The sequence below is a fragment of the Epinephelus fuscoguttatus genome, linkage group LG20, assembly GCF_011397635.1.
Source record: "Epinephelus fuscoguttatus linkage group LG20, E.fuscoguttatus.final_Chr_v1".
Classification (NCBI taxonomy): domain Eukaryota; kingdom Metazoa; phylum Chordata; class Actinopteri; order Perciformes; family Serranidae; genus Epinephelus; species Epinephelus fuscoguttatus.
This window is the reverse complement of record NC_064771.1, coordinates 9,412,571-9,431,187: the sequence shown is the minus strand read 5'-3', so window position 1 is coordinate 9,431,187 and position 18,617 is coordinate 9,412,571. Positions and strand designations below refer to the sequence as shown.

Below are 18,617 nucleotides of genomic sequence, written 5' to 3'. Positions count from 1 at the left end.
ACATCCATAGAATTCTGGTCTTAATAATATCTAGCATTCACAATCTTTCGGAAGGACCTCCCTGACGCAGATTCATATAAAACTGGAGTTAGTGACCCAGTTTGTATCAAGTTAGGGATCCTTGACAACTTCAACAGCTAACATTCTTGTGCTTGTTATATCCCAAATTGTGTTTTTCTGTGACAAAAAATGTACCATCAAAACATTTTAGAAGCACCGACAGTCATAGATAAGATGTAGACAGTTTATAGTTATATAGAAATAGAAATAGAGAGCCTACAGAAGATGCGTGTGCGTAGATGTGTGTAGATGTGTCTAAATATACACAGTGAAGTATTGTCAGATGTGAACTCTCAATGCAGTAATTACAATAGTATAATGGAGTAAATAAACTTTTGAATAGAATACCTCCTAATGGGAAGCAGGTGAAGCTGACAATAGACAAACCGCAGAGCGACTGCTGTGGACTGTCTCATGTTACATGCTGTTTCATTGCCTCGTTCAGCTGCAATTAACATGTATCATGGATTTAGATTCATTGTGGGATCCATGGTGATAGTAACTAACAGTAAAATAATAACAGTAGACCTATAGGCAACAACGTCGCATGCAAAACTAGAGCCAATAAAGTCATCAACAGTTTGGGTTTGTGCTTCAACTTTGAGTGACTGAGGTTTGTTTTTTTGCATTTAGACATGCTGCAGGGCACTAGATGGAGGAAAAAGTCATAAGTCACAGTTACTGACGTTACCACCTTCTACAGGAAGTGATGACTTCCGGCAGCTTTGTGATAGTACATCGAAACACACCGAGCACACAGCTTCCCTATATCACACACACACACACAGCACAGCAGCTTACCAGGCAGGAGTCAGCTTGTCAAATGTTAGCATCATTATGTCAAGTCAAAGTGAACCCACCAGCGCAGGAGCCAACCTACTGCAAACACCTGAACAGGTATGGACTACAGTGCACTTGTATACGTTGAACTAAAGTCTACTAAATTTGTTTCATTTTGGCTCTCTGCCAGTTACTAACTACTCAGTTTATACTGCGCTGTGAAACTGATGCTGTCAGACACATGAACACTGGATCTACTTTTTCTCTGAAGGTGTTTTATGTTTCTCTAGGTTGTATTTGTATCATCTCTGCACAGATTTTCAGGATTTAAGCTGATGAAACACGTTTCTATCTTTCTTGTGAAACCTGACCAAAAAAAACCCAGACCTAAAATTGTCAGACGAGTTACAACAGTGTCAAAATAATTACTCCCCAAACACTGAGTCATGTTCTCCAAATGGCTATTTCAAGATGTTGTGACTATGATTCACAGCCATGTTGGATGTATGCTTGGATCAGATGATGCAGAATGAAGCATATTTGTCATGGAAGACAGCCATACAGTGTGTTTCTGTGTGTGTTGCAATTGTCTGCAGTCCACGCACTTAAAGGAAACTCCCTACTATTGTTTGTTATGTTAATCGAGCCATATTTTGAGCATTCAGTAGTTTTGCAACAAAGCTACTGCTATATATGCAAACAAAATGAAAATGGTTATACATGTCTGTGTGAGATGCGGTTGGTTTAGTTTTATTTGCATACTTATTTTCAGGATGGGTTACTAGTTGAATTTCCCAGCTTTGATATTAAGTGGGGGTTTTGCTTCTAAGTCTCTTTTATTATCAGCAATAGAGGAAGTCTCTTACTGAGGCAGGCCTTATCAGCAATCAAACACAACTGTTTCTTGAGCCTCGTGATGCTTTTTTTTTTTTTTTTTCAAGTGAAGGTATTTCAGTCTCTGCGTATTTATTATTAGAGCTAACGCTGAGATGAGGTCAACTACCAATACCTTTATGTTTCAGTTTGATTTCACTGAACTATGTACATTGACAGCATGGTTAGATTCCCTGTATTTAATCATAGGCACATTTATTTACTTTGTTGTTTTTCAGGAACATGGCTTTTCAAGACAGAGACAGGTAAAACATGTACGCCTTGCATTTCAAAGTGTGAATTCTTTTGTATTTATTATAGAAGATGTCATTTTTAGGGATGCATATTATAGATAACTGATAATTCCCTGCTTCTCATGGCAGAAACTGCTAAGTTGACTAATAATTTAACATTTTTGTATTTTAGGTGAGAATGGTAAGATGTGGTGAGCAGTGACGGATGGTTTCATATTCCATAGCTCTAACCAAATCTAACTGACACCACAATTTTTAACACAACATGTTAAATTCTTCATGCAGCCACTGAGCTGTTTAACTAAACATACACACTAGACTAATGTCATAAGTCTCTATGTCTGTGGTAAAACTTATGTTGCTCATGTTGGTATTGGTCAGACTATGAATGTGTGTGGTGACAACATCATACAGGGCGAGTGGGGATACCTCTGCAGTGTGTCTGGGGAGAGTGTACCAGGTCCAAATGCATAATTAGCTGGCAAAATTGGACAAAGGCTGGTCATCAAGTGCCATAAATTTGAGATTTGTCATTAATTGCATTGGGCTGTCTCTAGTAAACATTCTGAAGCTTTCAACTGCCTGTCGAATGGGCACCACTATACTCCTTTTATGTTGCCATCACAACTTTTTAGGTGCTTTTAGAATCCTGCTTAGAATCCTATCTGTACTACCAACTACTCTCGAAGTGTGTATGCTTCGCTTCTTAAACTGGGTTTTTGGAGTCTGAAAGGATATGAGCATTTACCGGGCAGTAAAAGACACTACTGACTTATACTATGGGAAATGTGGGATGCATTGGTTTTGGAGCTGGGGATTAAAAATCTTGCCCTCTGGTCCTAGCGTAATTGCTGGTAGACCTGGAATGTTTACTGTAATGGATTACCCAGCTCATTTGGCTGTTATCAGGCCATTAAATGACTGTCATTAGTGGTAGTAAGCATAATAGATATGGGTTAGTAGGGGCCTGCCACACCTACTATTAGGATAAGAAGACTATTATCAGGCCATGAAATGAAACTCTCTGCAAAGGCCCGTTTCCACTGAAGAAATTCCTGGTACTATTTGGGGGGGCAGGAACTACTACAGGAATGTCCTCTCGCTCGGCCCTCTCAACCGCCATGTCTCCACTGAGAGAGCGGAGTATGAGGAAGGTTCCTGTAAAGTTACGGGCTCTGGATGTGACGTAATCGTTACACGACCATTTACCGTGGCGACGTAGGGATGCCGTTAGCTGTTAGCCCTTAGCGGTGTCTGTAATAACTCACTAAATGGCTCGTGAAAAAAAATGTTTTTCCAGCGGATGTCTTAGTTACAACATGATTGAGCTATCTGGAGTAGTTTCATGTCGTATCCGACAACGGGAGGCTTTTAACAGATGACGTCCTGATGTTAGCTTTGCTGCTGCTGTTAGCTGTCCCTGTCAGCGGCAGCCACTGATGCTTTCTAGACATCGTGATTTCCCAAAACTGAATACATACCACTGCTTTGCTAGCTCAATCATGTTGTAACTAAGATATCTGCTGGAAAAAAATGAAAAAAAAAAATTTTTCACAGGCCATTTAGTGAGTTTTTTTTACATGGCAGCGGAAGCTGTATGAACGAGCTAACCCTCGTCTGCTGAGTTTTAAAAATGCCAGCTATTTTGTTGCTTTCTGTTGACATCACATCCCTCCTTGAGTATATCCAATCAGCACCAAGTAATCCCCAAGCCCCAGCCAGGAGTCTTTCGGGGCCGTTCTGAGTACCTACCCTGAGGCAGGGACTTGTTTAGCCCCCGTAAAAGTTCCGGAACTCTGTCCTTCGGGGGTGGTTCCTGTGGTGGAGACACGCACCAATGGCCCCGGCCCCGTAAAATTACCCCGAAGTTCCTGCGGTGGAAACGGGCCTCAAGATAGGGCTTTCCCATGAAAGGGCCTGGACTTTCACCCAGGAGTCCGAGGTCATTCATTCATCTAACCGCTTCTTGAGGGTCGCAGGGGGGCTGGAGCCTATCCCAGCTGACATCGGACGAGAGGCGGGGTACACCCTGGACAGGTCGCCAGACTATCACAGGGCTGACACATAGAGACAAACAACCATTCACGCTCACATTCACACCTACAGACAATTTAGAGTTATCAATTAATAGTCCCCAATCTGCATGTCTTTGGACTGTGGGAGGAAGCCGGAGTGCCCGGAGAGAACCCACGCTGACACGGGGAGAACATGCAAACTCCACACAGAAGGGCTCCCACGCCCGGGATCGAACCGGCAACCCTCTTGCTGTGAGGCGAGAGTGCTAACCACCACACCACCGTGCCGCCCCCGAGGTCCAACATTTACACCAAATTATGATCTTCTTCTAAACCTGACCACATCATTTTGGGCCCAAACCTAAGGAAAGTAAGAGCAAAACCTAATGAACTGGCAACAGCCGTTGAATAGGCTGATAAAGCCCCTCTGAACCTACCAGTAGCTCCTTCTGAGTCATACCTATGAGGCTTATAAGCACAGATAAGGGCCATTTAATGGGCTGGTAACATCCTGATCTGGTGGATTATCTAACTCAATCAAGTTTCAAGAGTCTATGAACTAAATTGTATTCTGAATGGAAATGAATGGAAACCAATGGCTGTTTCGAAATAGGGAAAAGACATTAACACAGCAGCATGATTTGGAAAATAGTCAACTGTAATGTAACATATTTATGATCACTGATAAGGTCTGTTAAGGATATGTTTTGCAATGGCTGATTTTGATCTTTTTTTCTGTCTTTCTCTTGTTAGTCGTCCCCTGTACGTAAACTCGGGTTGACGAGGAAATCACGAGACAGGAGGGTAGGCGACACTCTATGACCTTCAAATACCTCAAATTACACCCCAGAATATTTAATTTATATCATGCATTCGATACAATCATGGACAAAATGTCCTGCTCTTCTCCTTTAGGATTTCAAGGAAGACCTAAACCCAGAAGAGAAAGCGCGGAGACACAAGGAGCAGGAGGTATCAGTATTTATGTGCTTTACTTGACACAAAAGTTTTTTTTTTCCAACTGTGTTTTCACTGGGTTTGTTTCTTTTTAAAGCTGAAGCCTCTGTACAAGGAGCTGTTGTACACCATCGCTCATAAGATGGGTAAACCGTCATCAACTGAGGTCTTCACAGATAGCCAGCTCCACCAGTACATTATGGAGGTAAACACTTTGGCTTCACATGTAACACATAACTCTGCTGCTGTGTTGGTGCATGACTGATAACAGTTTGTTGTTTCCTCTTGTTCCATCTGTCCTATCTACCAGGCTTTCACTATGACAGAGTCGGAACACAAAAGCCTGACAGAGAAAGTGCAGAGCACAGAGGTGAGAAAAGGAAGTCAGCATGTTTGTTCCAATGAATGTGCCTTTAGAGACCCCTTATATGTATTTATAGCATTCTTAACTTTCCACCGCCTTCCATTTAGTTTACCAGTGGCAGAAATGATGTCATCTGCATGTCTGAGGCGGCTATATTATCTAAATAACTATCTGACCTTTATAGCCCCCAGTATACTGCCTCATGGCCACTGTGAAGGAAGCCAAGGGAATCCTCGGAAAAGACGTCACTGGTGAGCATGAATGGATCCTAATGACGTTGGTGATCCTTTGACTTTTCATCTGGGGCCACCAGCAGCTCAAAGCTTTCACTTTGCAAGAATTATCTCAACATCTACTCAGTGGATTGGCACAAAATCTGGTGCAGACATTCATGGTTCCCTGGAAATCTAACTTTAGTAGTTTGATGACCGCTCATTTTTCACCTGTCACCACTAGAATTACATACAGTGACATGTCTCAACAACTAATGGATGGATTGCCATTGAATTTTGATACCGACATTCATGTACCCCTCTGAATTAATTGCAGTTGAATAATACTGATTTTTGCCTCTAGTGTCATCGTAGACCAAAATCCATATTTGTCCAACCTGTTGGTTTTTAACCAGACAGGCCTACCTGCAAAACTAATAACATCCCCATCAGCTTCAGCTGAAATTTGTGTTTAGTACTTATTAGCAAATGTTAGCATGCTAACATGCTAAACTAAAATTGTGATTGGTTCATGTAGGAACTATTGTTCTTTGCTAAGAAAGTGAATCTACTGCTAGCATATCCAGCACCACTGAGCTAGCTAACGTCACACCTCAGCTGAGATAGATGCCATTAATGTTTAGTAGCCTACTCACGGTCTCAGGAGCTCAAGCCTCTTGTCCATGAGTAGATGCACGCCTCCTGCAGGGTGGCCATCCTCCTTGTCTGAGCTGTAACTTTACCTAGCTCAGTCGTGCTAAGTGAGCTAGCAGTAGATGCATGCCTCCGTCTGTGCAGTGATTTGGTTGCTGGGTGTAGTTAGGTCCTACATGAAACTGCTCACAACAAATCTGTGGATTATATTGAATAACTGGGTCATGATTTCTGTAAAGACACATTGCTGTTGAGTTTTTCAGATGTATTTTTTGGAGCTTTGAGCACCACAAGCTGAGTGCCATCTAATTTTCCATTAAATTGGAGGGAAGGGAGGCATCTCCACTATCGATATCTTTAACACTCAGTAACTCACACCAAAACAATACTAGATTGATAAACAGCACTACAGGTAAGAGAAAAAATATATAATTCAGGGGTGAACTGTCCCTTTAAGATTACATTTTATGTTGTGTTTCAGGTAACTTTGAGGTAACAAGTCTTTGTGGAATAGTCTCTTGGTATCTCTAAACTTTGTTACATGTCACCACGCTGTATGATTTAAGTCTACTGCTGATCTCATGTGTGTTGAACAGGTTTCAGTGACCCATACTGCCTGCTGACCATAATGGAGGACGAAGCAGAGAGCCGAACACGCCGGTCCAGAGCCAAACCCTGTAAATCTATTGTAAAGGATGCTGTATCCGATGACAAAATCTACCAGTCAGAAATAAAGAAGCAGACTCTGAACCCTATCTGGAACCAAACCTTTGTACTGTGAGTCTAAATGTGTGTATTTATGCCAGGTGAGCAAGGTTGAAATTTCTTTTTCTTATATATTTTCTTTCCTTTTGGTTTAGAGAGTTTGGAGACATCGTCGGTGCCAGCTTCCACCTCGAGATGTGGTGAGGAAAACATCCAGAGCTCCACTATTTCTGCTTTGAAATCTTCTTCATTACAATCATCTCACCAGTGCTTTTCCTGTTGCAGGGATAAGGACGAAGAGGTTTCACTCACTCAGAAACTAGAGGAGATCAAAACCAACTTTAATAGTTTACGAAGGTATCACACTCTCTCTATGACTCACACACAAACAGATGACCAAGCATAGCAGGTGAACTTTTCTACTTGTACCTGTTTAGGATGATCAAGGAGGCCAAAAAGGAGAAGGGCACAGATGACTTTTTGGGAAATGTGGTCCTTAAACTACAGGTACTAAATGTTCTTGTCCTTATCTCTGCTTTGTTACTCTTGTCTGTCTTCCCAGCTGAATACTCATTTGTGTTATCTCTCCTTAGGATCTCCACTGTACTGAAGACAACTGGTACAATCTGGAGCCCAGAACAGAGACGTATCCTGACCGCGGCCAGTGCCACCTGAATCTCAAGTTCATCCATAAAGCGGTAAAAAGTGCATTCACATCCCATAACACATTGCGTGCATTATGTATTACATTTATGCATGGAAACATCTATTAGGATAAATTAAAAGATGTGCACCAATACAGTGCCAAGTGTTGCATCTGGAAGAGGAACTGGGATTTATGGTCTCAAGTGAAATTAATGACACCAGTGTGCTTAACTGTATGCATATAGTTCAGTTTGGAACAATTTTAGAAACTGGATTTGTGTTTTGTGAATGACAGAGAGACGGGACACTGAGTGCTGGTCGTAATGCTTACATCAACTACTGTGGGATTCTGCAGCAGTTTGTTCAGGCTTACATCTCCAAGCAACAGGTAAAGGACAAGCACACGCATCCCATCTATTGTAAATCACTTACCTTTCTTTCTTTCCTCTTAACTCTACCATCTTGTTTGGTCTCTCTTAGAGTTCTGCTCCCTGGAAAGGGGCACTGTGTGGCGAGGCTCAGACTCTGCTGGAGCTTTACGCTACTCAGAATGACCTCTCACCTTTTCTTCAGGACCTGGCGTAAGCACCATGTTAACATCTAACAGACCAGATCTGGAGCCTTACACACACTGAAGGGAATTGATGCACTCAAAAAACAGATGCATATCCATGTTAATAAATGCACAAAATTTTTACTGTATAATACATTTCACCATTAATTATTATAATTTGTCAGCCTTCAGTAATATTGTATAAGGTGATAGAAACATATTACTTCAAAGTTATACTGTCTGAATTAAATATCCCACACAAATTTTAAAGGTAAGTAGCTGTGTGTTGGAGATTTCGGCTGTAGAGATGTCTGCCTTCTCTCATATAATGGAACAAGGTGGCACTCAGCCTGTGGTGCTCAAAGCCCCCAAATATTCATTTGAAAAGCTCAAAAGCAATGTCTGTTTTTGCATATCATGACCTGGTTACTCAAGATAATCCACAGACCTTGTTGTGAGCATTTACATGTAGGAATTATTTTCTCTCTAGTGAACTATATTCGCCAACCACATCACTGCACAGACGGAAGTGTTCATCCACTGCTTGTCACCTAGCACCACTGAGCTAGCTAATAGCTCAGCCGAGGAGGACGGCATTAACGTTTACATCTTGCGCTGCCACGAGCACAAGCCTTTCATGAGTAGATGCACACTTCCTTATGTGCAGGGATACGGTTGGCGTGTTTTGCTCAGTAGAAAGAAAATAGTTCCTATGTAAAACTGCTCACAACAACATGTGTGGTTTATCTTGAGTAACCAAGTCATGATTTCTGGAAAGAGACATTACACCTGAGTTTTTCAAAGGCATTTTTTGGTACTTCCACTATCTTGCAGAGAAGGCAGACATCTCTATGGCCGATATCTCCAACAATTAGGAACTCGCACCAAAACAATCTAGACTGATGAATAGCACTACAGGGAAGAGGAAGTATTTTTGATTTTGGTATCAACTGTCTCTTCAAAGGTTTTTATGTGAAGTTATTGCATTCAAATTCTGACAAAGTTTTATTTTATATACACTCACCAATGAATATCCAAAAATATTTGTACTGATATAATGATTGCAGTAACATATAGTCTAGCTCTTTGTTAACACTGGAATGACGCATGCCATGTAGTCTTTCAGTTGTATTTCTTAGTAAATGTGTGGATGTTTTGACCTTGACAGGAAGTGGGTGGCCTACAGCAAGCTGTACCAGAGTTTAGAGGTGGACTCGTCTGTGCTGCTCCAACAGCTAACCAGTATAGAGTACCACTGGCATCAGCAGGAGCTGCCATACCAACAGGTAAAAATGCTCACTGCATTGTCGGTGATGGAAAGTAAAAAATATAGAGGCAAATATTGTACTTTTAACTTTACTACATTTATTTGACATCTTATTAGTTTCTTGTAGAAAAGGATTTTACGTACAAAACATAATTAAAGTTATGTTTACATGTTTCTGTTTCCCTAACAACTCGATAAGTATAAGCTCTTTTATGCCTCATTTTCCTGCTTCCTTTAACAAAATGTTAAAAAGAAACCAGAACGTATTGTCTAAGCACACGAGGGTTGAGAAAGGTGTTGCACTCTGTTGACAGAAACAGGAACTTGGGGACTCTCTGCATGGTTTCCTGCAGTACGGGCTGTGTCTGGTGGCCAAATACAGAGACATCTTCCCCCCAACTCCCAGTGCTACTCCGAAACTACACACACTGCTCAGGTACACATGGTTGTCTTTATATATTCATAGCTGCTGTAATTAAAAAGAGTAAGCCATATAGGAATGTTCTTTTTTTCAGGATCTTGGTCCAGATCTGTAAGACTCAGGCGTTTCAGAAACTGAACCCAGCTCAGTTTGAGTTACATGATGAGGTTGGCGATGCAATACAGGTCAGTAACCATATAAATGACATTACTGCCAACAGTATGTATATCATAATATGTCTTTAATGACTTATAATTTGACTTGTATATCAGACAGGTACACAGGAGTGGTTTACCATCAAGAGGGGTTTGCATCAGCCAATGACAAAGGTAAGGAACATTATGAAAGCCCTCACATTGTGGAACTGAGGATAATGTGGTTTCTCCATTATTTCACAGTACTAAAGTCATATTGTTTTTGCACCATGCTGATACACAGGAACTGTCAGAGATCGTGAACGCCCTCTCCAGGTTGATTGGGGAAGTGCAGGAAGACATAAAACACAACAAGGATGCCTGGAATAGGGTATTTGTCAGGTAAAGTGGGATGTTTGGATTACTGGAAGTACAAGCATTGACTTATCTCCATTAACAGACAGACATTTTGACTTGGTGTCACCAGGTGTGATAAATAAACACTGATCTTGCCTGCATAACATTTAGGTTTGTCAGTTCCAGAGTCCTGGTTTTGTGTTTGCTGGCTGACTGGAATGGCTCACCGGGACACTAAAATGGCCATTGTAAACGCTATTAGTTACACCTGTGCTTTTCTTGCTCTGATATGTCAAACCAAACCAAACTGGGTTTTAATGCATAACAGGGCTTCAGGCTGGCACAAAAAACGAAGTCATGTTGGGTTTAATGGTACTCACAAAAATGTCCAAAAAACTTAATAGAGACAGCTGTGGCTTTCAACACAGGAACCAAACTACATGAGAAATATTTTCAATTCTTTTCATCATTAAATTATTAATGTGTTGTTGTTTTTTTCCTTCATTATTATAGTGCCGTGCAAGTGGATGTGTTCACTGTCGTCTATAAGAAGTTTGACTCCCTGGTAAGTGGCAAATTGAACTGTTTGTGTGCCCTCAATTTTCAGTTTTCTTGACAAACTTCTGTTGTACGCTTCAGTCTAACCTCTTCTCTGCTCTATAGCTTGCAAAGGAAGTGAGGGAAACCTTATCCCTGATTGAGGGTCAGATGGAGCAGACTCTAGCCAACAGCCTGTTCCCTGTTTACCTGAGCCTGCAGGCCATCCACAAAGACAAGGCTTTCTTACAGAAAAGGTCAGTGATCATATTCACCCCTTAATTTATTCTACTGCTGTTATTTCCAATTCCGTTACATCCTCCTCCCTATCAGATGAGGTCAGCACCTTTATATTAATGTTACACCACCATCACATCCCGGATATGTTCATTTTAACTGCTTTGAAAGTGGATGTTAAGTAACACTACATAAAATTGGATTTTTTTTTACAGCTGAATTGGTATTTGATATTGATACTATTGAATAACAGTTGAACTGTTTATGTTTTGGTTGGTTTTGTTAGCATCCGTGCTAACAATGCAGAGTGGCAGGAGCAAAGGCATTTCAATTGTCTACTCATTAGGCTACTTTTAGCTAATTATTTCAATTGCGTATTTTTTTTTTTTTTTTTTAACTTTTAGCTATGTCAGTTATGTAACCTAATTATCTAATAAAAATTAGTCAATTATTTCACCTGTTGATCCATTACTTTAGCTAACGCTAAATGTTTCACCTGTTTATTCATTACTTTAAGCTTATTATAATACCCTTTCATACATTATTTAACGCAAATAAATTCACCTGTTTATCCATTACTTTTAGCTAATTATGTTACCCTTTTATTTATTAGTTATAGCTAGCTAAGGGTTGTTTAAGGGCTGTTTATCTGTTACATTTAGCTTATTATGTTGTCCTTTTATTCATTAGCGATAGACCTAGCTAGATGCTAATTATTCCACCTGTTTATCCATTACTTTTAACTGGCCTAATTATGTTACCTGTTTATTTGTTACTTTTAGCTAATTATGTTACCCTTTTATTCATAACTTATAGGCCTGGCCAAATGCTAACTAATTCACCTGTTTACCTAGTACTTTTAGCTAATTATTTTACCTGATTTTAGCAAACAGTTATTATTTTAACTAGCATATTTATCCATAAATGTTACTTTTAGCTAACGTCACTTTTTGCTAATAGTTCATCTGTTTTACGTTACTTTAAGCTAATATTTCCACTGTTTATCCATTGCTATTATCTCATTATTTCAACTGTTTCTCCACTACTTTTAAATTGCAATTTCACCTGCCTGCCCACTAATTGTGGGTAAGTATTACAGTGTTCTTAGCTTTTTGTTATACCAAATCATAATTTATACTTTTTTTGAGCTACTTTTATATTAGTTGACCTAGTCCACAATCTTCCCACATAAGGATACCTCCTGAGAAATGCAGATTGTGAATCATTTCAAGATACAGCTACAAGCAGAAACACTCCCACCCTGCCTAATGAATGAACATCAAAATGTTAAAAGTTCTTACTGTTGTTTCAGAGGATTACTTGAGTTGACAAACTTTCAAGAGGGCTTCAGAGAGGCTCTGCCTTACTGGCTGAACCAGGCGTTCAGCACAACTCAGGACAGGGTGGAGAGGGCGGTCCAGGTAGACCAGGTAAAAATTATGTCTTTGTGCTTTATTACTATGATAAACATAGGTAATTTCATCTAAAGGAAGTATTGTCATATGTTTTCAACTCTCCTCTTAGCTCCAGCCCCTGCAGTCTGGTGCCGTGCCTATAAAACACAGCTCCTCAGCAGTGGACCTAGTGGCATGTATCCAACCTATCTGCCAGCTGTGGGAGCAGCTGTCCTGGCCCGACCCAGAGGAGGCCTTCATGCTCATGGTTAAACTGACTGAGGTACAGTATTCTGCTGTTAACATGGTCCTAAACAGACGCTTTACTGGTCAGATTATCTGAGCATGGGACTGCTGTCTCTGGTCTACCTTTGCTTTCTGTGTGTTTTCAGGATGTGTGTAAGATTGTGGTGAACTACTGTCACATCCTGAAGGAGAGAGTCAGGGTGCTGTCTGAGAACTCCGACCACGGCAGTGCCATCAACATGGTAAGGACAGGCAAGGAGAAATGACAAATTTCTAATGCTACATAATACACATGTCAAATATTTCTCCTCTCTCTGTCTCTAGTTGTGTGTGGTGGTGAATGACTTGGAGCACTTACGGTCAGTGCTGACCAAACTACCTACGCAGCTGAACTGGGCGGGGCTTCGAGAACGGACCCAAAATGTGATAGGGGAGAGCCAGTTCCAAAACACTCTTCCCTCGCAGCTACAGCAAGCCCAGAGTGTCCTCGGCCGAGAGATTCGCTCCGCTTTAGACACTCTTGGGAAAAAGGTGTGACATTTAACGTGCAACATTTGATCAGCACTAAATCCTTGGAACTAAAACAAAATGATGATGTAGATTAAAGAGAAGCCTTCAACATGACCTCTCCATCTGCCTTCTGTCTGCCTTTCCAGTTAAACACAGACATTGAGACTCACGTCCGAAGCATGTCAACCAGGCGTAGGATTCCCTCCAAGTCTACAGAGGATGTAGGTGACCATCACTGCCAGTGTAACACAAACACAGATGCCTTTTAATGTATGCCTGATATAGCCAGCCTCTTCTCTTTTAGGCTGTATCGCCTTTGATGCGCTACCTGGAGCAAGAGCTGCACTATATGAATGAAAACCTGGTTCAAGAGAACTTCAATAGGTATGTACAGGTCACAGTTCTTTCATTGTGAGCTCTGATGCAGGGCCGTAACCATGGAGTCAACACTGGCGGGGACCAAATCTGCCAGGAAGTCTAGGGGTCCTACATTCATTTCTTTTCAGTGCATTTAAAGCATAGGCATAGATTTTGGGGAGGACAGGAGGATGCAGGCAATAAGTTCCCCTCGGTATTTAGAACATGTGCGTTTTTACCCCCCAATAAAACATGTTAGTTTCAGTCGCAAGTTTTACTTTGACAAAATTAACTATGGATCAGATTTATATTATAATTATTGCCTTGCTCTGATGGTTCCATGTTGATTTAATCCAGTGTTTCACTCTGCATCACCTCACCTGTTTATTCTCTCGTGTCCAGTCTTCTGACTCCACTGTGGAATAACTCAGTGAAGATACTCTACCAGGGGGCTACTAAGCATCCACAGCAAGAAGGGCTCATGGTGTTCTGCCAGAGACTGCTGTATACACTGCAGGTCAGTCCTCAGCTGTGCAGCTATCTCAACTACCAAGGCAGAAGATAGTAGTATTGTAGTAAAGTCATGTAGTAAATTAGGTTGTGGTTCGGCTCAGAAGAATTCCATTTAAAGAGCCAAGCAGGGCTGAGCCATACGTAGAAAATCAAATATCACAATATTTTTTAATAAATACCTTGATAATGATATTGCAACAGTATTGTAGGGTTGACAATTGGTGCTTTCATAAAATATTTAGACAATGAGATGTTAAATATATAATCATCAGTGATGGGGCATCGGTTGCGTAGTGGATAGAGCCTCCTCCATGTACAGAGGTTGCAGGTTCGATTCTGGCTTGCAACCCCCCCACTCTCTCTCTCTCCCCATTCCACATCGTCCTCTCAATTAAAGGCAAAAAGGCCCATCAGTGATATTGTCCAATGTCTAAAGCCCCTTTCTCACTGAACAAAAGCAGTAGTCACAGGTATTTCCTGGCTCCAGCTCCGTCTGGCTCTGATGGGCAGCGACGGAAATATGACACCCGGGTAGACATGATCATTTTCGCAACTTTTCTGGCGTGATACAGTGACACACTGCCATAAAATACTGTCCATCTCCATCTAAAGCAGCACTGCTACATTGTGCAAAATTAGGTGGCACCGAGTTTGTAAGAGAGACTGAATAAGTAACAGATATGAAAAAAGAAGTAACCACCGTAACATTTTTACTCCATGCTATGGGTAAAGGCAAATAATAAAACAGCTTAAATAGTCTGGTCATTTCAGAAAATTACATCAGTTTACTGTAATGCAGCCATTAAAAGCAGGAAAAGACAACATAATATCACAATATCTAAAACCTAAGACAATATCTCGTCTCATTTCACCAGGCAGTGAAAATGTCTATGGTTGACCTTTAAATTGGATCAAGTACAATAATTTACCTACTGACTTATATCACTGACAAAACAAGTGATATGTATTTACATGATAAATAAATGTCATTTTATCATTAAAGCTGAGCTGAAGGTGAAAATTGGCAGACTAATGTTTGCAAATAAAACCTGCTGTATCAGGCTCAGTTTAAAAGCTACAGTGAAGACACAGGTATCATATTAAACTAAAGGATGTAAAGCATCCATTGGTACTAATTACGATCTTGTCAGAAAGGGGGCAAATAATTCTCCAAAGTTGTGCTAAATGTTGGCAAGGGAAAAAGGAACATTGCCTTCTTTCAAAATTATTTCTGCATACTGAGGTCCCTAAACACTCTTCCAATTATATAAATTATAAAGAACCCTCTGGTTCCCAACCCAAGTCCCTATGGACTGAGCTACTGCCGCTTATTATTATAAACTGGTTTATAGTTGCACCCCAATGTATGTGTATGAGGAAAATTAATGAACGTTGGAAAATGATGTCCAAGCCCAGATTGCCTTTAACACTTTTCACTTAGCCTACCTTAGTATGAACACTACAAGCAGAGGGAAAGAGCTAGCCTGGCCCCTTACCAAGGGTCAAATAAATCCACCTATCAGCACCTCTAAAGCTTGCTAATTCATATTTTTTACCTCACTAGTTGAATGTATGCATAAACAACATGTTGGGGTTTACTGGGGGGCCTTAGCTTCATGCTACATTTTATTTTGTGTTGTGTGAATTTCAGTGTCTGGAGGAGTGCTTCCACGCTGGGGGCAATGGGCTCCCTCTGGGTACACTCCACTCTGATGAGTACAAAGTGAGTAACTAAAGTAAACATTTCGTTGGATCATAAGTGTGTGTCCTTTTTTTTAAATACATTTTTTTTGTTATATGCATTTTATACTTCTTAATCTTTATATATACTCTGTTCTTTTATGTAGTTTTATGTAAAGCCATTTGAATTGTCACTATGGATGAACCATGCTATACAAATCAACTTCCCTTGCATTAATGATATGCTTCATTCACATTTCATCTTTCTCTCCTGTGTCCAGGCTCTCAAATCCCACCTGACTCACAACTCTCTGAGCAGCTGGCAGCTTGTGGAGAAGTTCCTTGAAAAGAAAATAAGGGAGCAGGTGAGGAAGGCGTCTCCAATAAACACTTCTCAGGCTCCAACAGGGTCATGCTAGTTGTTCAAACATTCTCTGTTTCTCCTATGTGCACAACAGAGGGATTACACTGGAGAGAAATATGGCGCAGTCACTCTCCTCACGTCCTACAGGAGATCAGACGAAAGACTCAGAGTTGAGGTGTTGAATGCAGTAAACCTCTTACCAATGGACTCTAACGGTAGGAAGATGCAGAACAATTGCAGCTGTATAGGTATATACAGGAAATGCACATTGCTATGCAGCCTTTCCTGATGGCCTAATGCTTTGATGCTTTTGCCAGGTTTAAGCGATCCCTTTGTGCAGCTGTGTCTGGAGCCTAACCATGTTTTTCGGGAGGTAGAGCCTCGCTGCACTCAGATCAAAAGCTGTGATCTCAACCCCCTTTTTGATGAGGTCTTTGAATTGTAAGTTGTTAATCTTGTATTTGTTAATATTCTATGTCACATTTCAGTTGTTATTCTCCAGAGTGAACAGCCATCCTCTTTCCGTTTGTTTTTGACCCCCTTGATCTCCATCCTCTGATCTCTGTCTCATGTCACAGTCTGGTAACCCTGGATCAGTGCCAGGCTCCAGGGGCTTGCCTGGTGGTGACGGTTCTGGACCACGACACCTTGAGGACAGATGACTTTGAAGGCGAGGCCTTCCTGGCCCTCAAGGACATACCAGGAGTTGGTAAAGAGGACGCCACCCCCGCTCAGATGCGACTGCCTCTGATGCATCCTAAACCTAATGGTACGATCCGTCAGTGGGTATTAAGACCAATGAAGCAGGTTTAATTTCTCTTTTATATTAATTAGCCCTTTAAAACACCAAAGTCACACAGTAACACAAACAAACTAACTGATCAAGGCAGTGGTAGACTAGAAGCTTCAGTGTTTAACAGGGTAAAATTACTGCGTCTCATTCATGAAATGTTTGTGAATCTGTGAGTAGATTTGCACATAAAAAACCTCAGCTGCTAAAAACCTACACCGGATTCATGAACGCCGCGGTAAACTCGCGGTAAAAACGCGGTAAACTAAAAATTTGATCGTAGACACGTATGCATGTTCATGAATGCCAATCAATTGCAAATTGAAAGCTTGCTCCACTAGTCAGCAATCAGCATACATCGCCGCCAATGAATAGCCAGTGACCACCATATATGGAGGTGATCATAACTATGGATAGGTGCACCCTTTCGACTTATGAACATGGAGCAAAAAAAAGAAAGGGAGAGAGAAAAAGAAAAACTTTTACTACGCTGACACTTAAGTTATGTTAGGGGAAGTGGGGTTGAGAAAAGCGTTTTACTTTCTTCTGTTAGTAGTGGTGTGACAGGGACAGGTAAATCAAAGGCCTGGAAGGAGGTAAGGAATGCCCTTAACTCTGTGTCCTCTGTTGTAAGACCTATCCAAGAAGTTAAATGAAAATGGTTTGCTATGAATCAAAATGCGTAAGTACACACACAAAACACAACAGCTACAGGAAGAGGCTCTTCCCAGTCACAGCTGCAGATGAGCACATTGCTTAAATCTTTGGAGAGACCTCAGCAACATGCCTCCACTGGAGCAGTCAACGGCAAACTCAGACTGGGTGGGGGTGAAGTATTCCTTTAAACCCTATCTGACCCCACATTTAAGGTAATAGTTGTGTGGTGAAGTAATATGATTGATGACTGATCTCATTAAACATGGACTTCAATGCATAAAGCGGTCTTTAAGACAAGGACATAACAAGTACCCACCTTAAAGCCGCACTTATCCATATTTTAGAATTAGCAAATTCAAATCTAATTGCCAATCTCACTATCCTGCAAATCCTAAACTTGTCTCTCTGTACATTTTCCAGAGGACAGCATTCTGAAGTTACTGGAGTCCAGGAGAGGAGAGCGAGAGGCTCAGGCCTATGTGAAGAAGCGAAGACAGAGAGAGAAACAGTCCCAGGAGGGGATTCAACTGTAACAGACACACACAGACAATTCCATCCTCCAAAAATATACAATTTGTTTTAATGATCTGTACCAAAAACAAAGAAAAATCCACTCAGAAAGAAACACTGGTGTTGGATGAGCTGTGTGTGGACAGTATGCCGAGCATGGGTTTACCAAAGACCATCACAGTGATCATGAACACTTTCACACCTGCATTTTAAACCTCATACATCTTACATATCTGTCTGCTTCCTGATGCTTTGTCTAATCAGTGCAAGAGATAAGTATGACATCACTTAACTATGTGTGTATATATATAATATATATATATATTCGACTACATTTGACACACTGTGAAATGTCAAAGATTACTACAAATGTAAAACTTTTGGCAGAGAAACCTGTCGCACATTGATTTTAAACATAGAAAATGGGCCGGTTTTAACAAAAAGTTGTTTGTATGTTCAAGTTAACATGAAAAGCGTTTAAATAAAAATTAAAAAAACATGTAATTTCAAAGACTACACAAGTTGAGTACATTTTGCCTTGATTGTGTTAACATGCTTACCTCTTCCAGTT

The 18,617-nt window shown here is 40.8% G+C and overlaps 1 protein-coding gene across 2 annotated transcripts; it reads left to right on the top strand.

The window, feature by feature from the left end:
• Positions 1 to 816: 816 nt before the first annotated feature.
• Positions 817 to 18,550, top strand: unc13d (unc-13 homolog D (C. elegans)). 2 transcript variants are annotated; one of them, XM_049562705.1, is made up of 34 exons: positions 817 to 957; positions 1,953 to 1,979; positions 4,736 to 4,786; positions 4,898 to 4,954; positions 5,037 to 5,144; positions 5,250 to 5,309; positions 5,488 to 5,554; positions 6,766 to 6,946; positions 7,030 to 7,074; positions 7,160 to 7,231; positions 7,312 to 7,381; positions 7,468 to 7,572; positions 7,815 to 7,907; positions 8,000 to 8,100; positions 9,241 to 9,358; positions 9,654 to 9,775; positions 9,855 to 9,945; positions 10,033 to 10,089; positions 10,199 to 10,296; positions 10,765 to 10,816; positions 10,915 to 11,045; positions 12,338 to 12,455; positions 12,550 to 12,702; positions 12,812 to 12,907; positions 12,990 to 13,196; positions 13,322 to 13,396; positions 13,480 to 13,559; positions 13,935 to 14,049; positions 15,697 to 15,768; positions 16,007 to 16,090; positions 16,184 to 16,304; positions 16,407 to 16,530; positions 16,668 to 16,858; positions 17,957 to 18,550. In XM_049562705.1, the coding sequence occupies exons 1-34, from the start codon at positions 898 to 900 to the stop codon at positions 18,067 to 18,069; spliced, it is 3,315 nt and encodes a 1,104-aa protein (XP_049418662.1). In that variant the 5' UTR covers positions 817 to 897; the 3' UTR covers positions 18,070 to 18,550. The 2 variants fall into 2 exon arrangements, with proteins under 2 accessions (XP_049418662.1, XP_049418663.1); XM_049562706.1 differs by lacking the exons at positions 817 to 957; positions 1,953 to 1,979 and adding an exon at positions 1,993 to 4,352.
• The last annotated feature ends 67 nt before the right edge of the window (positions 18,551 to 18,617 follow it).

Excerpts from the sequence above, each read along its gene's own strand:
- unc13d (XM_049562705.1), top strand. The coding sequence starts at position 898 with ATGTCAAGTCAAAGTGAACCCACCAGCGCAGGAGCCAACCTACTGCAA. Across the intron at positions 7,232-7,311 it reads AACTTTAATAGTTTACGAAG|GATGATCAAGGAGGCCAAAA; the intron begins GTATCACACTCT and ends GTACCTGTTTAG. Across the intron at positions 16,859-17,956 it reads GATGCATCCTAAACCTAATG|AGGACAGCATTCTGAAGTTA; the intron begins GTACGATCCGTC and ends TACATTTTCCAG.